This window comes from Leguminivora glycinivorella, chromosome 4 (assembly GCF_023078275.1).
Source record: "Leguminivora glycinivorella isolate SPB_JAAS2020 chromosome 4, LegGlyc_1.1, whole genome shotgun sequence".
Lineage (NCBI taxonomy): Eukaryota > Metazoa > Arthropoda > Insecta > Lepidoptera > Tortricidae > Leguminivora > Leguminivora glycinivorella.
The window spans coordinates 9,528,789-9,556,026 of NC_062974.1; the positions used below are offsets into that span (position 1 = coordinate 9,528,789).

General features: G+C 38.0%; 2 protein-coding genes across 3 annotated transcripts; both read right to left on the minus strand.

Moving 5' to 3' along the window:
- Window positions 1–601: 601 nt before the first annotated feature.
- Window positions 602–12,340, minus strand: LOC125225476 (UPF0489 protein C5orf22 homolog). 2 transcript variants are annotated; one of them, XM_048129219.1, is made up of 4 exons: window positions 12,076–12,340; window positions 1,617–2,486; window positions 955–1,200; window positions 602–804 (listed from the first exon to the last, which is right to left on the minus strand). In XM_048129219.1, exons 2-4 carry the CDS (start codon window positions 2,421–2,423, stop codon window positions 706–708), a joined length of 1,152 nt encoding a protein of 383 aa, XP_047985176.1. In that variant the 5' UTR covers window positions 2,424–2,486; window positions 12,076–12,340; the 3' UTR covers window positions 602–705. The 2 variants fall into 2 exon arrangements, with proteins under 2 accessions (XP_047985176.1, XP_047985177.1); XM_048129220.1 differs by lacking the exon at window positions 12,076–12,340 and adding an exon at window positions 11,336–11,469.
- A 478-nt stretch (window positions 12,341–12,818) lies between these two features.
- Window positions 12,819–26,760, minus strand: LOC125225697 (exosome RNA helicase MTR4). Its single transcript, XM_048129527.1, has 18 exons — window positions 26,606–26,760; window positions 26,365–26,487; window positions 26,033–26,275; window positions 24,551–24,725; window positions 23,734–23,845; window positions 23,300–23,502; window positions 22,445–22,685; window positions 21,823–22,013; window positions 21,136–21,237; window positions 20,281–20,454; window positions 19,619–19,721; window positions 19,165–19,337; window positions 18,235–18,432; window positions 17,434–17,675; window positions 15,214–15,450; window positions 14,627–14,789; window positions 13,999–14,161; window positions 12,819–13,337 (listed from the first exon to the last, which is right to left on the minus strand). The coding sequence occupies exons 1-18, from the start codon at window positions 26,701–26,703 to the stop codon at window positions 13,180–13,182; spliced, it is 3,099 nt and encodes a 1,032-aa protein (XP_047985484.1). The 5' UTR covers window positions 26,704–26,760; the 3' UTR covers window positions 12,819–13,179.
- Between the last annotated feature and the right edge of the window lie 478 nt (window positions 26,761–27,238).

A 27,238-nucleotide genomic window follows, 5' to 3' on the forward strand; every position in this document is an offset into this window, starting at 1 on the left:
GTTTTCAGATTTTCCCATTTTATTTTGTATTTTTGTTCTAAAATACATTTTTTTGTTCCAAAAATGAATTCCTCGTCCTTCATTTATCCGAAAATGATATATCGCATGCCCTATTTTGTATAGTTTTAGAGAAATATGGTTTCAAAGGAAGCGCGGAGGCGCCAGCCTTCCCCCCCTCCTCCCTCCTAAATTAAGGGGGGCTCTCGATGCCTCCCGATCTTTATCTACTCAGGGCCACCCAATGAACAACTGTGCAAAGTCTCAGTGCTTAATCATAAAATGCAGGGTTCCCATACAAGACATAGCAATAGCGTCCCCAGTATTTCGATCACACCAATACGTCGGAAAGGGCCAAACGAACTTTATCGGCTCGATAACTTTAGAGAACGTTTATGAATAAGGAATTAAGATAGTAAATAGGCCCTTAAGTTACTTTTAGTGAATATGAGATTTTATATTAATGAAATTCTAAATGTAACATAATATATAGCAGTAGTAGCGATTAGGTCGCTGTACTGTACAAAAAGACATAAAATAATTTACAGGTTCCTTTCCTAATAAGGGCCTATTCAAAATCAGGTCAAATAATACAAAGGGTAGATAATGTTTATGCTGTATTTGGTAACCATAAAAATAAATATTTAGATAGCAAAACTAACGAATAATTAATAGTACTTATTGTACATATATCATGTAAACAGGTTATTAATCTTCGGTGTTCACTTTTAAATAATAATATTCCGGTTCATCAGTATCATAAATTTCTTTAAGCATATGGAGTACCAGTGATTGGATGTAATCAACCTGCAACAAAGAAAAAATATACATAACTGTAATACATTTTAAATAGCACCTCCAGTGCCAATGTAAGGCATTAGATACCAGTCTCATAGCACACACAGCTCCTCAGATCTGCTGTTCGTAAAACAAAAGAGAATCGTCATATTAAATTACCTGGTCCGGAGGGCAATAGCCGTCATCAGTGGACCGTGCGACAGTCACCAACACAGGCGGCGGCAAAGATTTCAGCAACGGCTTGATAATCTTATCCATTTTGTGTCGCACCTCCTCCTCCGTGCTAATATGATGCGGTAACCCGCCCTGGTCGCGCGTGCATCCGCCCGCGTACACCGCCCACCAGTTCGGTGACTCGCCCAACCGCTCAGATTCCGATAACACTGCCGAGGCGATATCTGAAACCTACGCAGATATATGAACAAGGCTGTGGGTGTTACACGTGATTTCTAATGTAAAGTAAATATGGCTAAACTCTCGTCCTACATGACTGCGAGTAAAAAATATAAATAGGCAAGTTTATAAATAGGTACATCGAAATTATAGGTCAATTACCTACGTAACATACTTATTTGTGATTTTTCGCTGATTTTCATGTTTCCTGTGGGATTCAGATCAGAGCTTTGTAGACAGGTAACTATCTCGTTGTATTTCTATTTTTAAAATAGGTATCTAATTCTGTTATTTTGTTACTTCGAACTTCAATAATTATTTCAAGCTGCGACAATGTTACTCTGTTACTCAACTCATAATTCCGAAGGTATGATCTATTGGCAAATCGTAAAATACGTAAGTCCCAAAAACAAATATAATTCACTTACTTTCTGAAAAGTCTCCGTCTTTTCACCTTCGTAATTTTCCAAATTATTATGATCTTCAAGGTGCTGGAATAACTTTTCGAGTTCGTTCAATTGCCTTTCACGTAAACCCACAAATTTCTCTACAGTTTCGTTATCGTCGCTATCGGGAAGTTTAAATCCGAAGATTGGCTCCAAGCGATCGTACAGCTGTATATTTTCATAAAGGGATAAAAAGGGATTTCCCGTACTAAAGAAGTCTAAATCGATATCGAGAACATAAGGGTGCGATATTGCTAGTTCTTTAGCCAGTTTTTGCATATGGGTGTCATCTTCAGTATTGTTCGGGTCGGGGACTTCTGCTACGGTTAAGGTGAAGGTTCGTTTGTTGTCGAGTTTATTAGAGTAGAGGGCATCAGACATGTAATATGGTTCTTTGCTATTAACGCGCAGGGAGCCGTTAACCGGGTGGTCGCCGACTTCTATGACGCGAGAGCCATCTTTGAATTGTTTAGCCCAAGGCGGCCGCAGCCACAATACACGGTCTATATGTCCGGCCGCTGCTGCAGGAACTATCCAGTTCTCTATTTGTAACAAAGGCAAAAGTTCTCGGCCAGCGCGAGCCTCGGCACCCTTCAATTTACGATCTATAAGCATGTCAGGATGAGCGTCAAAGTGAAGTAGCGTCGTTCCTTCCAATGGTAATTTTTTCCCTCCGATGGCAGAATAAACAAACTTTAATGCATCGTTGTGTTCCTCCACTACATAAACCGGCATTTTTTTGAAGCGCTTCAAGGGCGGCTCGCTTCGTTTCTCGCCATTTCCCGCCATTACGCTCCAGTTCCCAGAATCTTCCCAGTTTCGATTTAGCAAAAAGAACCCTTATCAAAATATCTGAAACATTATTATGATTCCTTACATTACATTATTACAAGGGCACTTTGCTTTACGTGATCTTGAAGAAAAAGTAAAACGATTTAGCTTCAGCTTATCTTTGAATTTATATGACGCCTACCATTAGAGATAAAAGGGTACCTAATACAAAATGTATATTACGATCTAACTTGAGGAAAGAAAGGTAATGAGAAGTGTGACATAAATAAAATATTAGAAGAAATCTTACAAAACGTTCTAGACATCAGGTAACTTTAGACTGTAGTATATCCCTAATTAACACTTTAACAGTAACTTAACGTTACTGTCTGCAACCAGGGCCGGATTAAGGGTAGAGCGAGTGGAGCGGCCGCTCTAGGCGCCACATGGTAAAGGGGCGCCAAAATCGAGAATGTAGAAAATTCATACAAAAAAATATACGTTGCGTGGGGGCGCACATATCACAAAATGGCTAGAGGAGTCGAAAATGAATCCACCTATTGAAAATCTAGATTTGTAATTCAGATTAAGTGGAAAGTTGCACCACATTGCCATTCATAAGGGCGCTGTTGCTAGGGCGCCGTAAAAGGAGGATTCTAGCCCTTGACGAACCACATTGTAGTGCGGGGAACGGCAAAGTTACGTCGCTATCCAAATGCAATAATTTTTAAGAAAAAAAAAACCGTCGCCTTTCGGGTTCTGGTGAAAGCTACTTGCGAATGTTGGATTATGTAGAAATGTGTAAGTATTTTTTAAAACTGCTTTTAATGCTTTAATTTTTAGATGGCAACATAAATGATTATACGTATAACTAAAATAATTTCGAAGCTTGACAAACTTTGACTTCAAAACTTATGCTTAACAAGCATAACTAAATAAATGTCACTGTTCTGAACTTAAATGCATGCTTTTCTTACAAAAATACCAAAGTCACTATGAGTGTGCCATTCAGGTTTGAGGAGTTTGGTTCTGGCCATCATCAGCAGTTCCACTGCACCAAATGTCACTGTTCTGGACGAAAGTGCATGCTGTTCTTATAAAAATACCAAAGTCACTATAAGCGTGCCGTTCAGATTTGAGGAGTTCGGTTCTGACCATCATCAGAAATTCCACTGCACCAAATGTCACTGTTCTGGACGAAAGTGCATGCTGTTCTTATAAAAATGGCAAAGTCACTATAAGCGTGCCGTTCAGATTTGAGGAGTTTGGTTCTGGCCATCATCAGCAGTTCCACTGCACCAAATGTCACTGTTCTGGACGAAAGTGCATGCTGTTCTTATAAAAATATCAAAGTCACTATAAGCGTGCCGTTCAGATTTGAGGAGTTCGGTTCTGACCATCATCAGAAATTCCACTGCACCAAATGTCACTGTTCTGGACGAAAGTGCATGCTGTTCGTATAAAAATACCAAAGTCACTATAAGCGTGCCGTTCAGATTTGAAGAGTTCCGTTCTGGCCATCATCAGCAGTTCCACTGCACCAAATGTCACTGTTCCGTACCTAAATGCATGCTGTTCCTTTAAAAACATAAAAATCACCATATGTATGCCTTTCAGATTCGAGGAGTTCCCTCAATTTCTCCAGGATCCCATCATCAGAACTGGGTTCTGAGAAAAATGGGACCAATCTGTATGCATATACATTCAATCAAAAAAAATTTTTCAAAATCGGTCCAGTAACGACGGAGATATCGAGGAACAAACATAAAAAATAAAAAAATAAAAAAAAAACATACAGACGACTTGATAACCGTCCTTCTTGAGATATGAGGCGACGGTTAAAAATATGAGTCTACCCGATAGTCTAAAGCAGAGTTAGATAGCATAAAGCCAAAGGCGCAAAACGTCTCAGAGAGGCGCAATTTTGTGAGTCACAGCAGATGGTGAGCGAACTTCAAAGCACTCAGATCACTTAGTGGCAAAATACCGAAATGGGCATCCCGACGGTGACGATTGAGACCGCAGTTAATCTCTTAATTAACTCTTAGTATTATAAAAATAATAGTGATGGCGAAATATAAGGCCTAAAAGTATGTTCCCGAACATATTAGGCGCCCTGTGAAGTCAAAATGCCCCAAAATATGTCAAAGACCGCAGCTCTGCAGACGATGAAAGCTTGAAAGGTCGCGGATTCCCCGCTGGCGGGTTGTCTTAATAAATCAGGTCAATAGGAAAAAAATTCGCGCTCGCTTCGCTCGCGCTTATAATTCATAATTTTCTTCTTTTTTAGTTTGGACAAATTCCGAATCTGCTTTCCTGACTTGGCCACTATAGTGCTCCATTTTGTTTGTTATTTTATGAATAATTATGATATCCACGTTCAGCCACACGTAACTATACTAGGGAGCGACTACGAAAGTTCAACCTGTTCAACCATTTGTCCCTTTCGTACTCTGTATGATAAAATCCATAAATTCTGTATTGCGTTAATCTTCAAATTACGGCATCATCATCCTCCTTACGTTATCCCGGCATTTGCCACGACTCATGGAAGCCTGGGGTCCGCATTGGCAACTAATCCCAAGATTTGGCGTAGGCACTAGTTTTATACGAAAGCGACTGCCATCTGACCTTCCAACCCGAAGGGTAACTAGGCCTTATTGGAATTAGTCCGGTTTCCTCACGATGTTTTCCTTCACCGAAAAGTGACTGGCAAATATCAAATAAGTTCAGAAAAACTCATTGGTACGAGCCGGGTTCGAACCCGCGACCTCCGGATCGAAAGTCGCACGCTCTTACCGCTAGGCCACCAGCGTTTTCGGCATGGCATTACTATGAAAAAAAAAATTTCGCGCTCGCTACGCTCGCGATTCATTTTCCTACATAGTGAAACTTCGTCCCAAGGGCGCCGAAACTCAAACTCGCTCTACCCTAATCGAGTGCAAGGGCCGGCGCTGTCTGCAACATACATGTGACGCACGTATGTGAATAAAATAGCATGTAAGCAATAATTTACTATATAAGGTATGTTTAGTTTTACTTGTCTCTCTTCTGTATTGATTATTGACAATACAACACACCATAATGACCAGTTTTACTTAACCTCCATTCAACCCTCCAACTTCATCATATCTCAACCTCAAGACATACCGAAGCTATCTAGGAATCGTAGTATAGGTAAATATTCTAATTCCTGCATATATTTAATGTCACTGAGTTTTCCGGCAAAATAATCTATAATATGATCTGTCTCAACAGTTGGTCCTTGACTAAGTCAACAAAGCTCGTTTTTGCTCGCCTACACTGTCTGATCTGCGGGTCGAAATTTGGGTCAAGGCGCCGCCCCGCAAAATATACAAGGGAGAACCACTTTGCTAACAAATACAAAGAGACTTCGAAAACAAAACAAACAGCCTATACGTGTTAGATTTTTGCGTTGCTATGGAGCAAATATGGAAAACAGCTATTAGACCAAAGGTAGTTTGGGTTAACCATCAGGCTGCTTGAATTATTATGCTCTAAGTACCAAGATAGATAAAATCTCTTAGGTTATATACCTAAGACGGTGCAGTAATAAGCTTTTAGTTCTTCTAGAAACATTTTAATCGAGTTAAGCTAATTGTAAAGTAGCGCTTATATTAAATCTACAGAAGTCCAAACATATTTTATCATTGCAACAAGCCAATTGCATTTATATTATTGAGCGCATTAAAGACTTGTGCCGTTGGGAATTTTCCATCTCCGTCAACCACTTTAAGTGCCTGGCCAATAAATATAAAGTATAAGACAGTGTCAGTCAGTGCCTCATAAAACTTAGCTCTCAATATGACCCCTTATGATTCGCATAGTTTATGCAAATACAGTCAGCTGCAGAGAAAAGTAGACCCCCTTGCATATGTATGAATCTAATCTAGCGTAAACCATCAGCTTCACTATAATTGGGCCATTTTTTCAAAGTTGTCGAAATGTCCACCCCACTTTTTTTTTTGTTTTGGAATTTTTTACGTGGTTTCCACTCAGAATCGCGAGCTCTTTCAATCCTAATAGGAGAAAAAGTGTCCCAAAATTTTTTTCCCATTCCGTTACCATTTTTTCATACATTTGTATGGTGGTAACTAGGGTGTGCAAACCGGTTAACCGGTTAACCGAAAAACCGGTTAACCGAGACTTTGTGGCCCCTGTTAAAAACCGGTTTTTATAGTCTCTAACCGGTTAATAACCGAAACTGTATTTATTTCTCAAAATTTGGAGATTTGGACAAAAATACGTAATTATTTAATGTTTTGTAATAATAAAGATTTATTCATTACTTTTCATTGACCACATTATTATCTGTAATGATTTTATTTTAAAAATTAGTCCCGAGTCTACTCAATTATACATTTTATACAATACAGTAGAGTCCGGTTGGTATATTACGACTCCGCATAGACCTAACGTCCAACCTCTTACAACGACATAAGCACAGGTATTTATTTGGTTTTCGTATGTGATAGTATGAATTATGAAAGTACATCCGTTTATTACGACTCCGATTTTAACGACCAGCCGCTTTTTACGACACATTTTACACAGAATCCGTCCGTCAAGTCCGGTTGCAAGTTGCAACGACGAGCGACAAAGTTTTTAGTTTTACTAATAAATTGAGGAAACAAAGCTACTTCCACCCGAGCACGGCCCCCTGTCTTGCCTACAACAAGTAGCAAGATTACATTGTGGCCATGTAACTTTTTGGAGTATTGCTTTTAAAATTTTAACAATTTGTTCGCCTCGGGTCTAATCTTATAAGCTAAATAGAACCCAATTTGTATTTTTCGATTGCGTATAAACTAGCTTTACTTACAAATGATGAGCAAGCACGCATGCTAAAAAGGACTTTTCTAACTAAACAAGTCACAATAAAATAAGGTATTAATACTAGGATAATAATACCCTGTAAATAAACCTATTGATTGAAATGTTTTAGTAATAGAGATGTAGATATTACTTTTAATTAAAAGAAATGAAATTCGTTTTGTACGACATCCGGTTAGTACGACATAATATCAGCGGTCCCTTGAGCGTCGAACCGGAGTCTACCGTATATTTCAAACTATATTTTTTAAAAGAAAGGTAAAATGGAGATCTTGGTTTTCTTACATCAATTGCTTGTATTACTAGGGGCTCTGGGAGCTGTAGACCTTCGCGACATGCCTAGAAAACGCAAAGCAGACGAATCACATTCAAACCACACAAGCCTTTTTTAGCAATTTCCGCATTTACCAAATTTCCAAAAACTGGATAAAAATGATCTTCATCGTGCAACATCAGAATTCTTAAAGGTAATGGTAATTATTGCGTAGTAGGTACGGCCATTTACTAAAAATCCTCAAAACCGGTTAACCGGTTAACCGGTTTTGAAGGAAAAGTCTCGGTTATTAACCGGTTTTTTAAGTTAACCGGTTTTTGCATACCCTAGTGGTAACGGAATGGAAGGTTTAAAAAATGTATGGAATTCTCGGGACATTTTTTTTCTCCTATCAGGATCGAAAGGCAGAAGAAAAAATACCCATGTCACCAAAAAGTGGGGTGGCCAACTTTGAAAAAAATGGCCCAATTACGTCAAGTCAGGAGGTAAATGATTGTAAAATTGAACAAATCAGTCAAATTAAAAGCAGTTTCCGAAATTGTGGTAAAAAATATGTTTCAAAACTTGTTGTCTGTGTCTTAATGTGATTTTGAGATTGTGACGTATTTTATGACCTTATATTCATTTACATACCTATACACCGTGTTTTTATTGATTTCCGTTAACTTTAAGGGAAGGTTCTTTAGATCAAATACAATTAATTTCTCTAAGAAACTAGCGTTTTAACTCTTAAGGTTCTCGAGTTATTAAAAAAATAAAGATAATTGCTGAACAGGTGTGTGACAGTCTTTACCAATTCCTAATGTACGCTGCCGTGCTAGGCAGAAAAACTGCAAATAGAGAGGAGTTCCGGACTGTGGTAGCCGACATCCGAAGAGGATATGGCACCTGAAGAAGAAGAAGAAAGGTCTCTCACACTAATAAATTCATTTTTTTTTGGCAAATTTAACTAAAAGTAATATACAGGGTGGTTCCTGATAATGAACCAAGCTACGTGTCGAATTTAACGGAAAACAAATAAAACATGGTGTATATGCTTAACTTATGGTAATCAAAACAATAGAAAGAATAAATAAGTGTAGTTGATTATGATTTATGATTAACGTAAAAATCATAAAGACCTAGGAAACAAGTCTAGCTTGAATAGCATGATCAATATACCCCTAGTCCCCTATTGAATCCGTCTAGCAGTACGAGTAGGTACCTATTCTACCCTCGTTAGAAAAGAAAAGACGTCTCTGAACATGGTCTGAACAATTATTGGTGGTATGGTGGATAGGTACTATTAGCGGAATCTTCGCGCGCAATTTTAAGTCAAGAACCAAGCTTACTTGTATGACTTGTCATATGTTCAGTCTCTACATCCAAGTTTGCTCTGTGTAACTATGAAAGTACTGTTGGTGACCATCTTTTGAAGATAGACATTCTTGATGACTAAATCGTAAATGCAGCCCTACAAGCATTTCTACGTCGATCGGCAGCATTACTTGGAAACATCCGTGAATGTTCCTGAGGCGTAGTACCCCTCTGAGGGCCGGGGGGGTGTTGTGACGGCGCCCGGGGTCGATACTGCGCGTCGTGACGTCACTACGCTACTACGCCGCCCAAACATAACCCCGCGCCCCTCCCCCGTGACCCATTGCGCCGTTGTTGCCCACCTGGGTCAAGGTGTTGAAGCCGCGATGGACACGACTGAATGTTCCGGTGGCCCTTGAAGCGGGGACTTCTATACTAAGTGTATATGTCGCCATTTAATGGGGTTGTATTAGTAATCCGATACTTGATTGTTAAGATGTACATATTACGAGTTGTTATCTGCAATAGACTTTAAATCTTCTTGCCAAATTAAGTATACGAAAAACTTATAAAAAATCTGTTCGTGAGGAAAGAAACTTTCAGTATCTTTCGACTTAATTTTAGTAGTGGAGTATACGATCTCTTAAAAGGTGGTGTAATATTCGACGGGATATTAACAACTTCTTATTTATTTATAGTCTAACAAGCTGTTTCCGAATGTAATGGTAAATTTGGATTTCGCGCTTTTTTTAGTGACAACCAGCTAAAATTACGCCAGTATTGTTAACGATTGCGTCGTTTAAGGGGCGGTCCTAATAGTGTTGTGAATTTAAGCTTCAAGGCGTAAACTATAAAACTCGAATATTCAAACTTTAAGCCGCCTAAGCTTTGAAGGCTTGCTTCTAGGCTATAAGGTTTGTAGCATTTAAGTCTTAAAAGCTTTTAACAAATTCAAACCTGAGGTCGAAAGAAATAAAAAACTGGACAAGTGCGAGTCGGACTCGCCCACTGAGGATTTCGTCCTTTTTAGTAGCCTGAGATACAACCGGATGGACGGACAGTGGAATTTTAGTAGTAGAGTCGTATTTTTAGACCATGTGTACGGAACTCTACAACTACCACATCGGACACCGTCAACAATAATACTTTCTACCTATAACGCTCGTTGTTTGAACTCTTAACGCTTGAGCCAGGCCTTCGAGGTTCGGGCGCTTAAGCTGTCTATTAATTAAAGACACAGTTAAGAGCTCATAAAAAGGTTGAGTCTTTAAGGTTCTGAACCGTTTTTGAGCTCAAACCTTTAACGCTTGACTCTTCAAAGCTTGAACCTTCAAAAGTCTTCAAGACTAGGCTTTTAACAACACTAGGCGGTCCACATATTACGTCACGCAAAATTTCGACTTTTTAATCAATTTTTATACAATAATGACATTTCTGGTTCAAGAAATAACAAAAATAACTCTTACGTTTTTAGATTGCGCTGATTTCGGAACTAAAGTACCTAATTTAAATTCATAGCTATATCTAGTACCTACACTATCAAGTACTATCATTTTTGGGCTACTTCATACCTAACGGCAGCAACTTATATGAAATCCGCAAGGGATCTTAAAATCAATTTAAACTTTGACACGGTACTAACATGTTTACAATTGCGTGAGTAAGTGAAGCCCTAGTTACTGAATATAAGAAACTAAGGTATTTGATTTTTCCGAATATTTTACTCAGACAAGTAATAATTACTATAATTATTGCAGATCTTCAAACAAATATGGTCAGCATGGTAAGTAGCGGATCACACTACGCGTCAAAAAGAAATACCTAAAATGAAAAAAAAAATATTTTGTATGAAAAGCAATTACTCTGCTACAGATACCTACTTTTGAATGCTAATTGTAGAGTCTACATTTTTTGGATTAGAAATTTAGAGTTATAACGACGGTGAAGTACCTACCATGAACTCCCAACTACTTAGGTTTTCGTACTTAGTTAAGAGTTCATGGCACTTTGCCGTTGATAAGTGTTGTAAAGAACTATACATTATTTGTATAAGAAGTTAAGAGTTGTAAGTAAATTTTTTTTGTGTATAATATTTTTAAGAAAAGTATTAATGCTGCTGTCATTGTCAGTTCATTTACTTTCAACTATTATTTTGCCTAAGTATTGATAAGGAAATAATGTAATTATATGAAATAAAACTATGTTTGATCGTTTCCATAGTTTTATTTCATGAGTAACTATCGCGGTAAACGAAGAAAATATAATGTAATTATACTTAACCAATAATTACTCTCTTTGGGTCATTGTAAGTAGGAAGCTACAGATTCCTACGAGATATAATTACCTACTACCTACCTGAGTTTAATAGTATAATACTAAGTCAAAAAGTTCATAAACCAAACACAATTTAACTATAGTGAAACAAAATAACATAAAACTGAAACGATGTATTTCGTGTTACTTTATATAAGAAAATAACTAAACATAGTTAATATAAGAAACTTACTGTATTTTTTTAAAGTATTAGGATTAAAACATCATGAAGAAAAACACAGTGAAATCCATTACAAAATACAAATATTAAAATTTTAGACAATTTTAGAGGTTAGTTGTGTTTTTATTCACTGAGCCGACCGACTGTCATTAGCGAAGTGTATTTTTCTATTCAAAATATTTATTTTGTCGTCGTCTGTCCAAAGTGTGGTACTGAATGGGTGAATGAATTAGTGGGTGCTATGAGTAATAATTAATAATAACAATGTGACCAAAATAACCGTAAAATAATGTGATTAAAAACCGAATAAGTAAAATGACGAACTAGCTAGCAAAAAGACGAACACATGAAATGAATTTATTACTCATAATATTCATTCTCATGTTTATTCTATTGTAATACCGAAACTTAAAAAAAAATATGTGTTTAGATTTTAATTATAAATGTACAACATTTTATAATGTATTACTTTTTTACAATTTGGATTTAATAGAAATAGTATTAAGATTCAGGTCAATTAGGCATTGAAAAACCATTGGGATATTTAGGTTCGTTTGGACCAAAAATATCTGATACTTAATTCTTTGTCAGAAAAATAGCACTGTGATTCTTCAAATGGTCTCAAGCGCCATAATTCAAATTCTTAATCAATAAATTACAAAATAAAGCATATTATCATATTTAGTTTCGCTATTAAAACTCCAGTGGGTACTGCAGATCTTTAAATTATAAGTACATAAAAATACACTTACCTCAAATTAGGTATTTATGATGATACTTTTTGCAGTTCTGCACACACCGTGTAGTTTAGAATTCACACGCGGCTCTGTATGTATAAAGAAAAACTTAAAAGTTCTAACGTATAGACATACCCAAGACACTAATTCTAGGCACTTATTGAACAAGTATTTCGATTTTGAACCAAGGCAAGTTCTATCGTACAGATGGACAGAATTATGACCATTAAAGGCGTTTAAACACATCTGCACAGTTTTCAGCAATCGCGCCACGGAATAAGTTTCCATACCTAAACAACAACATCACAACTCAATCATGTAACTTGACACGTTTGACAGTTGCTGAAATTTGTATTTTTTTTGTTTTGAAAGCGGTTTTTGATAGGTAAGACCTATTTGCAGAAACCTACTTGTTTCCAACTTCTATGATCATAGTGTGGTGCAAAGAATCTTGCCAGATAAAGCCAGACCAGAAATATATATGACTACGCGCCATGTTGCGGAATTTCATTAGAACTATTTTGTTCATACTAATCTAAACTGTCACCCCATACATCAGAATAATAGCGCCCTCCTGAAAATAGTCATATATTTCTAGTCAGGCTTTACACAACTAGCAAACAAGTTTACAAGCTGGCAGGAAATAAAATAAATGTATCTCTTGAGTAGTTTGGCTTCACTTAGTTTTCCATTAGTTTTGTAGTCTTGGTTACATAGAATAAGGTTTTTAAAATGGTGTATAAAATTAAACAAGCATGTGTTAAATAATGATATATTTAGTGGATTTTGCAGTAACTTTCCACAAACTATTGATAAACAAACACTGTAACTTGATGTATTTGTTCTCTAAGTCCATATTGCCAATGTGCTTGGCTGGTTATGAAAGTTTAAAAAATGAGACAAATACATATTGAATTCAGATATAATTATTTAGCAGGTATTTAAATATACGTTAAAACATCGAGTCCGGCGACAAGTTTCACGGAGTCTAGCCGCCCCAAGCACTCACGTCACGCCTGATGAAGGGTCTCAAAATGACTCAAAACATTGTATTAAACGTGAGTCCATCCGTATATTTAAATATGTGTCACGAAAGTCTATATTTAGTGGAGTTGCCAGTTACATGTACAAGCTGGCGGCGAATACAATGTCTCTCTTGAGCAGTTTTATGGCTTCACTGAATTTGTTCTCCAAATCTGTATTGCCAATGTTCTTGGCCGCTTGGCAGAGTTGACGGAGTACTTCTTCCAGTCGCCTCATGCACCTGATTATGGAACCTGGAAAACGCAATGTTACTCTTATTTGTTGCCTAAACCGTGTTTATTGTCTATTTTGTTATGTAACCACAACCAGCGACCCAACGTGACTTTGCAAGGGCTCCATAAAATTCTACATTTAAACTATTCTAAACCATCTTCAACACTACCTGTGAGTTCCTGTAATGTAATAGGCTCTTTATTTTTTATATTTGTTGTATTATCTGTATAAATAGCTGTTGGTACTCCTTAAATAAATAATAATAACAATCCTCTCATTACTTTATCGCGGGGCATATTCGAGCATTCCGACAAGGTATACGATATAGGCGGTGGTTTTCCCAAGATTCTAATGGTGCTCCCACACTGGCTGTTATACATTTTATATTAAACTAGCATTTTCCTGCGGCTTCGCCCGCGTACTATTCTAATCTTGTTTTCCCATACAAACTTTGGACCCCCATTTCACCCCGGGAAGAGAATTTTGAAAAATCATTTCTTAGTGTTCCTATACACCTTATATCCCAACTTTTGAATCTCTAGGACCAGCGGTTTTAGCTGTGCGTTGATATGTCAGTCAGTCAGTCAGTTTCTTCTTTTATATATTTAGATTGTGTGACAGGGACAGCTCGATGGCATTGACAATTATAACAGCCAGTGTGGGAGCTGACAAGTATGTTACCTTCAAAAACATCAGTCATCTTGCATATCTCCAGAAAGCTGGCGCCCTTAGACCAGGAGTGCACGACGTCCATGAGCGTGCACTTGAATTTGCCCACGTAGTTGTCCTCGTCCAGGTCCATCTTAGCCTCGATCGACACCTTGGCTATCCTCCGGGCGTATTCCTGGGAATTACATAGGTTGGGGTAAAAAATGTAAGGAAGGAGTTTATTATCGTAATTATGGAAAAAGTGAAAAAGGGTGAATTAATGTATAGATTTATTTGTCAATAGTGGGTTTACAAAAATGGTCAAACTATTTACAATATGTAACTTCTACAGATCTCCACATTGTGCCTGTGCCTATAGACTGGCGTTCAAATTTGGTGTATCTATCTACATCTGGGTGAATTGGATAGGTAAATGTCTGCGTCGATAGGTTTGAGGAAACCCTTACGGCTCGGCCACGACATTGGTCTAAGCGCGACAGCGGTGAGCGGCGGCCATACATTGGAGTGAGACACAGCGATGGGACTTTTCATTCGCACGTATGGCTGCCGCTCACCGCTGTCGCGCTTAGACCAATGTCGTGGCTGAGCCGTTAGGCGGTGTCCGTCGCGCAGTCGAATAGACTAGGAAAGTATAGGTCACCTGCAGCTGTCGCAGCACGCCGCGCATCTCCTCGCCGGTGGCGGAGGACTGCGTGCTGTTCTCGTCGCACACGAAACAGCTGACGAGCGCGGCGCTCTGTGAGGAGGTCAGCGCGTTGAACACGCCGTTGAAGATCAGTTCGGTTAGCAGGAGTTCGTCCGCGCTGAAAGGAAAATAATGTTGTGAGTCACATTTCACGAGAAACAAATTACATCTAGAATTTTATTCTGCTTAGTAAGTGAATCTACTTAACTCGTTCGGGATCATGAGCTAATAAACTGCGACTGTGGTAAAAGAAATATTTATGACATGAAGGAAGTCACTTCTGTCTAATGAAAATGTCGTTAAAGTTCATTTTCTTCTCAACACATGAGTTGTGGTCGCTTGTCTACTATGCAAGTCGCACATGACCAACCAATATATGTGAGTATGTTTAATAAAACGACCCACTTTGTCGATTACCATTAAGGCGAGATTCATTTTTACATGAATAAACTGATGAAGCGGCTTTATAGCAATCGACATAGTGGGACGTTTTCCCGTGCACACTCACATCATTGCATTGTAGCGTCTAAATGTTCACTTACCTGCTCAATTCACAGGCGATCCTCCCTTTCAGTTCGATAACATCAGCCGCCGTACAATACCCAAGTCGTCTCAGCACTCGTTTTCTCTTCTTCAGCTCGTCCATTTGCAAAATGCTCTTGGCTTTCCGCAGCTCGGCCTTGGCCTGGGTGAGTTCGTCGTATATTTCTAGCTTGCGTTCGTGGGCCGCTTGCATCGCAGCGCGATTCTTGTCCGCGTGGAGGGGGTGAGCGTATAGTCTGTGTGATAAATATGAAGGAATCAGAAAATATTATTCATCTGTACCTATAGGATTTAATTTATGAAGGATTGGACTAGATTTTTGTAGACGTCTTCTGTTGTTTTTACCAGACCACATTTCAAGTGGTAATACCGGAAGCTACACCCAAGAAAACAAGTTAGGCACCGAGATTGTTTGGTGAAAACAATAGACATATGACAGAGGCATAAGCATATCAATTAGGCTACTTGCCTCCTAGTCAAATCAGTTTCTTTTTAAGAACTGTCAAAACGAATTTAAACGACTTGCTAATATAGAATTTATATGAAATCGAATTGAGTAACGTCACGGTCAACTCAGTTATTTTTCCCCTCACTAGCTCGGAAACACGTGTTTTGTCCTTTAATACCAGCGGGTAAAAACGCATTTTATCCACTAGTGGGTAAAGTAACTTGACCTTGAATAAAGTCAAATGAACTGCTTTAAAATTGATAAAAGTAGGTGAATCTAGTAATAAAGATGATTTACCACCTGTGGAACTACTGGAAGCAGTGATAAACGCATTTTTTGCGTTGTAGTTTCCTCGCTATAGTGAGGGGAAAAGTTTTGTGTTACACTCGGGTGCAAATGTATTTTACTTCTCGTGTGTTTAAAAACTCGTAAGTTCAGGATTCTATTCTCGAACCACTCGCTTCGCTCGTGGTTCAACTATAGAATCCTTTCACTTGCTCGTTTTTCAATTCCACACTCGGCGTTAAAATACAACTTTGCCCCCTTGTATAACAAATAACTATTATATATTTCTACCTGACTTATTAAATAGAAATTGAATTTAAAAATAACTTCTGTCCATGTTTTTCTTATATAATTATCTGATGCTTTATTTCGTGCATGGTAACATGGTATAAAATATTTCATTTTTACTACAGTTAAGTTCCCTATAGCAAACATGAACTAAACATAGGCTGTAGCTTGATGTAAAGTCAATACGGGTAAGTGTATCGTAAGACTCATAATAAATAAATAAATAATAATATTATAGGACATTCTTACACAGATTGACTGAGGCCCACGGTAAGCTCAAGAAGGCTTGTGTTGTGGCTGTGACTCAGACAACGGTATATATAATATACATACATACATACAATCACGCCCGTATCCCATATAGGGGTAGGCAAACCACATGAAACTACTAAAGTTTCAGTGCCACTCTTGGCAAATAAGGGGTTGAAAGAAAACGAAACTGTGACTTTGCAGTGACAGGTTGCCAGCCTCTCGCCTACGCCACAATTTAACCCATATATAATATATATAGTTATACTTATATACATAGAAAACATCCATGACCCAGGAACAAATATCTGTGCTCATCACACTAATAAATGCCCTTACCGGGATTCGAACCCGGGACCGCGGCGTAGCAGGCAGAGAGTCACTACCGACTGCGCCAGACCGGTCGTCAAACTCATAAGGAGAAGTATGTCTGGCCATCACATTTCGCATGTTTAAACAATGATCATTGTTTATTGAGCGTTTACCAATAATCGTGAGTAGCAAGTAGCAAAAAAAAAAAAAAACAAACAAAAAAAAAAAGAACTCGCAAAGGCCAAACACACTTCACCTTATGATTATGACACACTTACCCGTATGGAGCTTATACCCGTAACATGATACCAAAGACATATATAACTCCGTATAGACAGATAAAGTTTAAGAATAAAACGTACCTCAGTACCATACAGAAAAATGTACAGAGGCCTAGATGGCTTTACACCTTTGGGTTACGCTCAGCTACATGGCGCTAATATTAATATTTGACATTTTAACACATATCAAGCTAAGAATATGGACCAAATTGAGATGGCAGTCTATGCACTGTGATTGATTACACATTTAACTTCGACAGTAATATAATACTCGATCCTCTTTGCATGAAACCAAATGGATACGAATACAAGAAAATACGCTTAGGGGTTTCGGTATACCCTTCAACAAAACTTACCTTTCTTCCAACTGCTTGATTCTCTCCACGCATTCTTTGAACACAGGATCATCAATCTTCATATCTTTAATAGGGTTAAGCAGCGGTGGGCCCTCGGGGAACCGTTTCTTCACTTCTCCAATAGTCTTCAGTACGGATTTCCGGCTGTCAGCGGGCCGTAGGTCCTTTGGGTAGTATACGCGGAGGGAACTAATTTGGTGAATGAGTGTGTGAAGTACTGGGACCACTTCGATGTCTCCTGTCTGTATTGGGAATATGCAAATAAAAATAATAGTTTTTGTTTAAATCTGGGTCGTAGAAGTAGCAAAGTAGTTGCAATAAATCAATCATCAGAAATGGTTAAAGTTACATGATGAAAAAAGGTGTCAAAATATGGCCTCAGAAGTGGGATCCGATATACAATACTTATAATATATGATTGTCTTGGAACTGCCTTACATATTTTTAAATTAAAGGAAAAATTTGTAATATCGCTCGCAGACGTTTCTGCATGATAAAAAAAAATTGAAACTGTCTTGTTTCTATTCATATGTGACATTATCTGGGTAAAGGGACCTTATTGTCGATGGCGCTTATGGCGTTATGAGCGATGTTGGTGTACAAATACGACGCCGCGGGACATAAGCGCCACGCGCCATCGAGAATAAGGTCCCTTTACTCAGATAATGTCACATATATGTATTATGCTCCAAACATGAAACAATTTTGTTTCTAAGCTGAACAATATCTCAAAACAGAAAAAAAAGAAAAAATCTCCATTAACTTATCTAGAATGATAATTCTTTGGAAAGTTACGCTTACCTCGCCGGGAGGACAGGGTACATTAGTCTCTGCGTCATCGCCACTCGACTTTTTCACGTGAAGCAATATGTCGACAACTATAACTGCCTCTGAGGATAGCGGGTTATCGTCTCCCTTGCCCTTCTTGCCTTTGCCTTGCGTTTTATGCCTGAAGTTCACTATGATGCCCCAGTCGTACTCGTATTTCTCGGTTTTCACCTGAGAAGGATAACATGTATAAGGTACAGCGGGGTCAGCGGGGCAAATCTCGACTGGGGGACAATTGTAACTGATCTATTTTTTCCATTATTACACTGTGATGTTACATCTCGGACACTGGCGATCAAATATATGAAAGAGGCGCGTTCCCAGCACACATTGTAAACAGTGTAGGTGAACGCGTACCATGCTTGTATGAGTGAGATATGACAGGTCGACTGTTCGCGTTTTTGACAGGCGGTAACTGTGAGGTAACCGAGAGGAGGTGGGCGGCACTTTCAGCGGGGAGCAGGAGTGGCCATACTGTACGATAGTACTCTTTATTATACTGTGGTGATGTTGAGTTCTACATGTACTAACAATTTTTGCTTAAGAAGCAAAACAAATATATTTCAGACAAAGCGCTTCTGGTCGCGTCACGCTGACGCTATGTTGCAGTAAGTTGCTATCCAGTGATTCTGCTCCACCAAAAGTGTTGTACTCTTTCTGTTTCATTTTGACCTTTGCTCGCAGAAAGAGATGGTGCTATACATACCTTAGTCTCCCAGGCTGTAGAAAAGGCTTCAAATAAATATTCTAGCCGCGTGACGACCGATCGGAACTGAGACTCAAGCATGTTCAATTGCGATCGCACGGTGCTATCGAGTGTTCCTGCTCTACAGTGACAGAGTTGTACTCTTTCTGTTTCACTTAAACTCTGTTAGCAGAAAGAGATGGGGTAATAGTACATACCTTAACAAGTCTCCCAGGCTGTAGAAAAGGCTTCAAATATTCTGGCCGCGTGATGACGGACCGGAACTGCGAGCCGAGCATGTCCAACTGCGATCTGATGTTGCAATATGATGCTATGGAGTGTTCTTGCTCCACAGTGACAGAGTTGTACTCTTTCTGTTTCATTTTTACCTCTGTTGACGAAAGAGATGGGAGTAACTAACTGGCTTATTCATTTCCAAGTTTGAAAATTCAAGATGTTTTTAGGTGGCTTATTAATCTAGCAATTTATTACGAGATTTTCTGAGGCATTTGTAGAACATATAAAATGATCGTAAGCATCATAAATGAAAGTAAATGTATTGAACAATTTTTTTTTAAATGTATGTGATGCTGTATGATGGTTTCTGCAATAAACGTTTTTCTATTCTATTCTATTCAATAATCTAATTGCAAATGATAAAATATTGCTTACTGTCAATTAAATCTGGTATAGCAGCTTGGTTTTGGAATTGGAAGAAACTTCTCTCCAACATGTATTCCGGATTGATTTCCTCAACTCTCAACAAGTTCAGTACCTGAAAATAAAAACGTGTCATGCTATTTCAGTCAGTCTCATTACAAGACGTACTGACACTGTCTGAACTAGCATGACAAATACGAACGTTTCCGGAAAAATACGAAGGAAAATCTTTTCGAACTACATCTGTATAAATGTTATACCGTCCCATAGACAATTAGAATTACGCAATTTTTCTAGTGACAAACTTGTTTGACTGGCATAACTGGCGCAGTTGGTTGGATACAGTTTACCTCGAAATTAAATATTACTAAATACAAAAAGATGAATTATTTGCTTTTTTTCTATGAAATAGGCAGAAAACGAGCAGACGAGCCGCCTGATGGGAAGCAGTCATCTACGCCCATGGACATAAGCAACATCAGGGGTCACTTATGCGTTGCCGACCTTTGAGAACCCTAAATACCTGCTTGTTGAAGAACCCCATGTTATAGCGCAAGGGGAACACCTCAGAAGGTAGCCCATTCCACAACTTGCATGTTCTGGGCAAAAACGAGCGAGGCCCGTTTGTTCTTGGTTTGCCACGTGTCCAGAAAGTGAGGATGAACTTCGCTTACCATATTATAGGTGAGGTGGAAAGCCGAGTTGATAGGATCAGCTTTACCCTGCACCATGTCCTTAACCACACTAGGCGTGACCTTCTGGTCGATCATGAGGATCACGATACCCTTGTCGTCCAAGCCTCGGCGACCGGCTCTTCCGGACATTTGAATGTATTCGCCTGATGTCAGCTAAAAAATTAAAATGTTTTAAATAAGGTACAGCGGGGCAAATCTCGACTGGGGGGCAAATGTAACTGGTCTATTTTTTCCATGTTTTACAATGTTTGCATTATTAAATAAAGTGTCCACCGGTTATATATGGTAGGCGTGTTCAGTGGATACATGTAGAACTCAACATCATAATGTAATAATGGATTAGTTACAATTGCCCCCCAGTCGAGATTTTCCCCGCTGTATCTTATCGAGTTCTATGCTTAAAAGATATGTTTGTAGCTCAACTTCAAACTTGGGTTAATCCATTCTGCTATAAGGTTGATTATCTTTAAGATCATATTACATTTTTTATATATTCAACCTTAAAGCAGAATGGATTTACCCAAGTTTGAAGTTGAGCGACACATTTATGCTTCATGTGCATTAGGTTCTTCTCTGATGGAAAGCCATGTCTGGTTTTTATAGACATAAAACATTTTTAAAGTGTGTGACTGTGTGTCCTTAGTCCTTGCTCAAAGAATACTTCATTATATCAAAGTAATCTTATTGAAGCAACGCAACGCACAGAATACAACGCATAAAAGTACCAATTATTTTTGTGTAGTACTTTTAACTAAAATACATACTTGCATAATGAATTACATATTATCTTGTTATGTGGTTGTTAAACTATTGAGGTTGTATAATAAAACTTACGAATCTCATTTCTTTGCCGTCAAATTTCTGGCATGAGGTGAAGACAACAGTTCTCGCGGGCATGTTGAGTCCCATGGCGAAGGTTTCAGTAGCAAAGAGCGCCTGTTGAACATACGTACGGCATCAGAAGTGGGATCTAATACTTGCCTAATACAGAATAATTATCTTACAATTCAGCTTGAAACAAGTTGATTCCATGCTGAAATATCTCAATGGCCTTTTGCAAATAAGGGCACACAAAATCAGTTCCGGGAAAGGTTTTAAATTTTCCGGGACTGGTTCAAGATCAGTCTCAGGAAACTGGAAATTTCGAGAAAATTACTAAACAAGGTTTTTCAAAGTATTTTTTTACATATTAATTCAACCAGGGGATCGAACGCACTAATTCACCGTTCGAAAGTCTGTGGAAAACGACGTAATGCTATTTTTGAAAAAGGACGGCTAGTAATTTTAAAACTAGTGGTAATGACCACTCGTTTTCGATTCTGTTAGTAGAATTTAAATCGTTAGTAGTGGAAATATTATTGAACGAATTTCACGAAATCGAATGGTCGACACTCAAAAACCGGCCCCCAGTTGACGATTTTGCTACCGCGGTATAATCGACTGACGTTTCTTTTTATTCATAATAGCATGTATCATCTGACAAAGTATAAAAGTCCGATTCGATTGTTCCTTTTTGCTTACCTTAATAAGTCCCAAGCCGAACAATATCTCAATAGTCTCCTTAAGTATGGGCAGAAGTCCACCATGATGGATGCCAATGCCGCGTCTCAGAAGTGGGATCACGTTTTCCACTTGCGGCAGTTTGCGGTCCTCTTCGGATAACACGTCCATCGCGTTGTTGAACACTTCGTCTACTAGTTTCTTTTCTTCAACTGTTTAAAATAGGAAAAAAAACATAAACTAATGAAATTGCTATAAGAAGAAATATAATTAATGTAATTATTTAAAGAGAACTAATAGTGTCAGCCAACAGTATTTAACTGCTGAAGATTCATTTTCATGGATAAATATGTCATAGATTAGATATAACATTAAAAAAAAAATGTTAACTTCAAAATTTGTTAATAAATTTAATATTCAAGAATCGAGATCGGCTTGATCGAGAGTTGTAGTAGGTGGCGATCACAATAGATCAGAAATGGTCGCACTGACACATAAGGCGCTAAGAAGCCTTACTTAGCCCCTAATAAAGAAGAAGAAGAATATTCAAGCATGCAAGTTCAGCTATTGACAGATGTGGAGATTGTGGAGTAAAAATAAAAAGTACTGATTTTTTTTTTGTTTCTAAGCTATTAAAACTTACGTGTATTAAAATCCAACTTGGCCATCTGCATGGCATACGCCTCGCAATCTTTCTTGCTGAAACTGAACACAATAACCGGCGCGAAGTTGCGTTCCATGATCATCTTGACTATATTGAATATGTTAGTGTTGGGGCCGCCTCGCGGGCCGCCGCGCCGCCCCTTCTGGTCGCCCTTGCCTGCGTCGCCCGCGTTTCCGAGGACCGTCATCGCTGTGTTGAAGTTGTCTTCTTTGAATTGACCCTGTTATATTTAGAAATATTAGTAAGCTAAATGAAACTAGTGGTTTTTGAACTTGTTAGCAGTCTTTAAGAAAGTATTACGTTTCAACAAACAATAAACATTCCAGAAATACACAGTTTTCAAACAAAGCAGCTCATCATCAAATCATCTTCATCTAGTTTACCGTAATCACAGAGTTAATACAACTTATGAACTCCGCATAATTGCATCTTAGATATATTTCTTTCTATTTTATTCTAAATATTTTTTTTATAAATGGGCTTGCTCTTGCACAGACTAGCCAAAGGCAAAGACGTGGCCTACGACGGAGTGAGCTCGCCCAGAAAATGCCTGTTCACTCTTGATTTGAAGGTTGCCGAGTAATGCAACTTTGTAGAAATCAATCCTATCGCGTCGGCTCACACCGGAATGGCAGCGGCCGGCAGCGACGCGCCGAGCACTTTTAGTGTGAATATTTTTAAATTTTATCTACATTGAAAAAGACCAGTATCACTTCATAACTAGCTTAAACACCCACTGCTCGCCGCTGCCGGCCGGCGCCAGCTGCTGCCATTCCGGTGTGAGCCGACCCTTATTAGGCGGTAGGTCACAAATAGAATAAACTAGAATAGAACCTTCTCGTCCACCACCAGGTGTATCCCGTCCCCGCCCGCAGGGAAGATATAGTGCTGAAGCGGCGTGGGCCGGTACTCCGTGTACACCACGTGGCACGGCTGCGAGTGCAGGCGGCAGACCCACTCCGCGAACTGTCGCGCATTCGGAATTGTGGCCGATAGGAATACGTAGTGGACATTGTCCGGCAGCAATATTAGTGTTTCTAAAACAAACATATACTTTTATGTTTTTAAGAAAAACCATGCACAATTAATTCAAATTCAACATAATGAGGAAGCAAATTGACATATTAGCATGCTTAGTGGCACCACTAAAAGCACCTAAATTATATCAAAGTTGTTTTTCTGGCTTGGCCACAATGCACCTGCTCTTTAATAGTAGTGTTTGTAACATTATTAAAATCTGATAAAAATTAAACAAAATAATATCTTACCTTCCCACACAACACCTCTTTCCTTGTCTCTCATGTAATGGATTTCATCAAATACAACCCAACCAACTTCACGCATGATCTCTGATCCTCTGTATAACATGTTTCTGAGAATCTAAAACAAAATAAATATTTCTCAATACAGACTATAAATAATTCTGGATATAAAGTCGCTATCAATAGAATTTGTGAACAATGTAAACAAACCTTGTAGTCAAAATGTCTTTAATTTCCATTCTAACTCATCAGGCTGGCTAAATCCATGTGTTATTTAATCAATTCATATCACATTATGATCCTCAACCTTTAAAATAATAAAATTGTGCTAGAATATTGATATTTTATAGAATAGTTTGTTTACATTGTTGACAATTTCTATTGACGGCGATTTTTACATAATTAATTTATAAGTGCCACTAGTGCTACATGTTGTCTAATATTAGCTTTCTCATTTCCTTCTTGAGAATTGAGTAATCTTGTTCTATGCTGTTGATGACTTATAGACACAAATATGGCTTGAGCCACTGTTCCCTACCTGACTTTTGTCAGGAAAACCAATAATATAAATTGTGTTTCTAATAGAAACTTTCTATGCACTAATTGATATGGAGCATACAGTAAAGATTGGTAAAAGACCTGACCTTTATACATATCGCCACTACTTTGAAAAAAACTTGTATCTTCGTCTGTCAATGAAAAGAAAATTGTAGTAAGTATGTATGGAATGCATATAGACTTACTGCGTTTTAACTTTGAGGAGCAGCGTGAGATACTAGATTTTTTCAAAGTAGTGATGATATAGTGTGTAATGTTATCTTACCTCAGTAGTCATAATCAAGCAAGAAGCTGAAGGGTTGATAGTAACATCACCAGTAATTAAGCCCACATCATGGAATTCTTCAGAGAACTCCCGGTATTTCTGATTGGAGAGGGCCTTAATGGGAGTTGTGTAGATTACCCTCTGCTTATTCTTTAGTGATAGAGCTATGGCATACCTGAACAAAAAATATAGTCATCAGTTGACTGACTCAATATAAAACATAGAATTGACTTAGTCTCAACTGCCAGAAACCCCCCTGGTGGGTGCTCATGGACTTTGCTCAGATGCCAAACAACCCTCTAGACAAGTGGTTGCTATACAAGATAACAGTTACAGATAACTATTAGTTTCTGGAGTAGTGTGCCTTTTTAGGGTTCCGTAGTCACTAGGAACCCTTATAGTTTCGCCATGTCTGTCTGTCTGTCCGTCCGTCCGTCCGTCCGTCCGTCCGTCCGTCCGTCCGTCCGCGGATAATCTCAGTAACCGTTAGCACTAGAAAGCTGAAATTTGGTACCAATATGTATATTAATCACGCCGATAAAGTGCAAAAATAAAAAATGGAAAAAAATGTTTTATTAGGGTACCCCCCCTACATGTAAAGTGGGGGCTGATATTTTTTTTCATTCCAACCCCAACGTGTGATATATTGTTGGATAGGTATTTAAAAATGAATAAGGGTTTACTAAGATCGTTTTTTGATAATATTAATATTTTCGAAAATAATCGCTCCTAAAGGAAAAAAAAGTGCGTCCCCCCCCCTCTAACTTTTGAACCATATGGTTAAAAAATATGAAAAAAATCACAAAAGTAAAACTTTATAAAGACTTTCTAGGAAAATTTTTTTGAACTTCATAGGTTCAGTAGTTTTTGAGAAAAATACGGAAAACTACGGAACCCTACACTGAGCGTGGTCCGACACGCTCTTGGCCGGTTTTTTTAGTTTGGCAGTGAATGTGTTAACCAAACACTCCCAGAGCAAGAATTTTAACTTAACATCCATTGAATTTCAAATAGAAATTTTGTTAGCTGGAAGGCTGGAACTTAACATAACCTCGTAGCACCCACCATACAAAATTGTTGCTAGGGAATTTTGATTCTTATTATACTTGATATTGAATGCAATCTCATTTGTTCGAAAAATTTACAAACAAAATAAATTAAATTTTATTTGTTTACATGAAAGTTAAAATTCCATTGAAACCAAATGTACTTCAAAAGTACATTGGGCGCCAAGAGGATATTATAGAATTGAAATAATATGTAGCATTCTTCAAAATATATCTGCAAATGTACCATAATCTGCAAGACTAGATTGACTACACAGTTGGATCTGTGTCATGAAAGCAATTTTTGATTACAATAAATTGAAATTAGTTAATTTGTATGATTAATAATCTTGTGAAACAAGTATGACTTGGGATTTATATGAAAGCTGAATTTACCAATTTAAAGTAATTTAATCCTAATAAGAATTTCACTTACTCAGCCACAACAGTTTTTCCTGCAGAAGTGTGAGCAGACACAAGCACTGATTCTAAATTATCTATACACAAAATAGCTTCTTTCTGGAAGGGGTCCAGTATGAAAGAGTACTGCTTAGCTGGCTCAGAAGTGGGTTGTGCAAGTGGCACAAACTCCTGATTTGGTGGCACTGCCACTTCATGTGTGCAACCTTCGTGAGTTTCTAGCGTATGAATGACTATACGAGAGTGGAGAGCCTCTAAGCTGAAAAAAGTAAAGTAGTTATATTTACCAACATAATTGTTGCACAGTTAGTATACTTGATTTAGTATGTTATACGGAGTTTTACTTACTTTAAATCTGATATTAAATCAGCCTCGTCTTCGTCTGTTTTGAGCCTCTTTGACGTATCGGCATATTCAACTTGTTCATGAGCTCGTTTATTATTGATTACACTCTTTTCTTCGGTTGTCTCCCTAAAATGTGAAAAAGGAAATATTACGAGTAATGTTATAGATTAATAAACACAAGAACAGTATGTTTTTGTACTGTAACATGTGAGGAAAACAGGATTTGAGGTTACACAGTACTTACGAAATATCTTCTTCATTTTTAACGTTCGGCAATTGAATTGAGGCTGCATTTTGAGCTGGCTCGTCAAAGCAATCAAACAAACTGTTTATATCAGCCATATTTAGCGTTTAAAACCATTTAATACGAGTTAATTACAAAACGCAAACACCAAACAGTACCCGAAGAGAAATACAGATAATAAAAATATTTGACATATTTTAAATGCAATACAGGTCTCCCGCGGTACAGGCCTAGCCTAGTGCGGGGACCCCTGGAAACTTGTGTTAACAATAATTAGGATATGCACAAATGGATGTAAATTTTACCTATCTTTTGTAACAAATGACTTTGTGTTTATGTGCAACAATAAACGATTTTTTACTTTACTTTTTACTTTACTTGACAGATAGGTGGTACTATTTCCATATGACAACCAAGTAAATGATGCTAATTACAATACTGCCACTAGGAAGAAAACAAACTGTTCTAGGAAAGTCGTGTACAAAAAATTAAACGAACATATGTTTCATGAAAGTTTGTATTTTTGATCACTGCATTATTAAGCAAGTTCTTGAATTACCATCGAAATTTTGATCGAAATAGTATAAATTTCCCGCAAACGGAACATTGACTTTATAAATTTTGCACTGGTAA

Excerpts from the sequence above, each read along its gene's own strand:
- LOC125225697 (XM_048129527.1), bottom strand. The coding sequence starts at position 26,703 with ATGGCTGATATAAACAGTTTGTTTGATTGCTTTGACGAGCCAGCTCAA. Across the intron at positions 14,162-14,626 it reads GCGTGCTGCGACAGCTGCAG|GAATACGCCCGGAGGATAGC; the intron begins GTGACCTATACT and ends TGTAATTCCCAG. Across the intron at positions 13,338-13,998 it reads GATGACTGATGTTTTTGAAG|GTTCCATAATCAGGTGCATG; the intron begins GTAACATACTTG and ends TGCGTTTTCCAG.
- LOC125225476 (XM_048129219.1), bottom strand. The coding sequence starts at position 2,423 with ATGGCGGGAAATGGCGAGAAACGAAGCGAGCCGCCCTTGAAGCGCTTC. Across the intron at positions 1,201-1,616 it reads AGACGGAGACTTTTCAGAAA|GTTTCAGATATCGCCTCGGC; the intron begins GTAAGTGAATTA and ends ATATCTGCGTAG. Across the intron at positions 805-954 it reads GCTATTGCCCTCCGGACCAG|GTTGATTACATCCAATCACT; the intron begins GTAATTTAATAT and ends TCTTTGTTGCAG.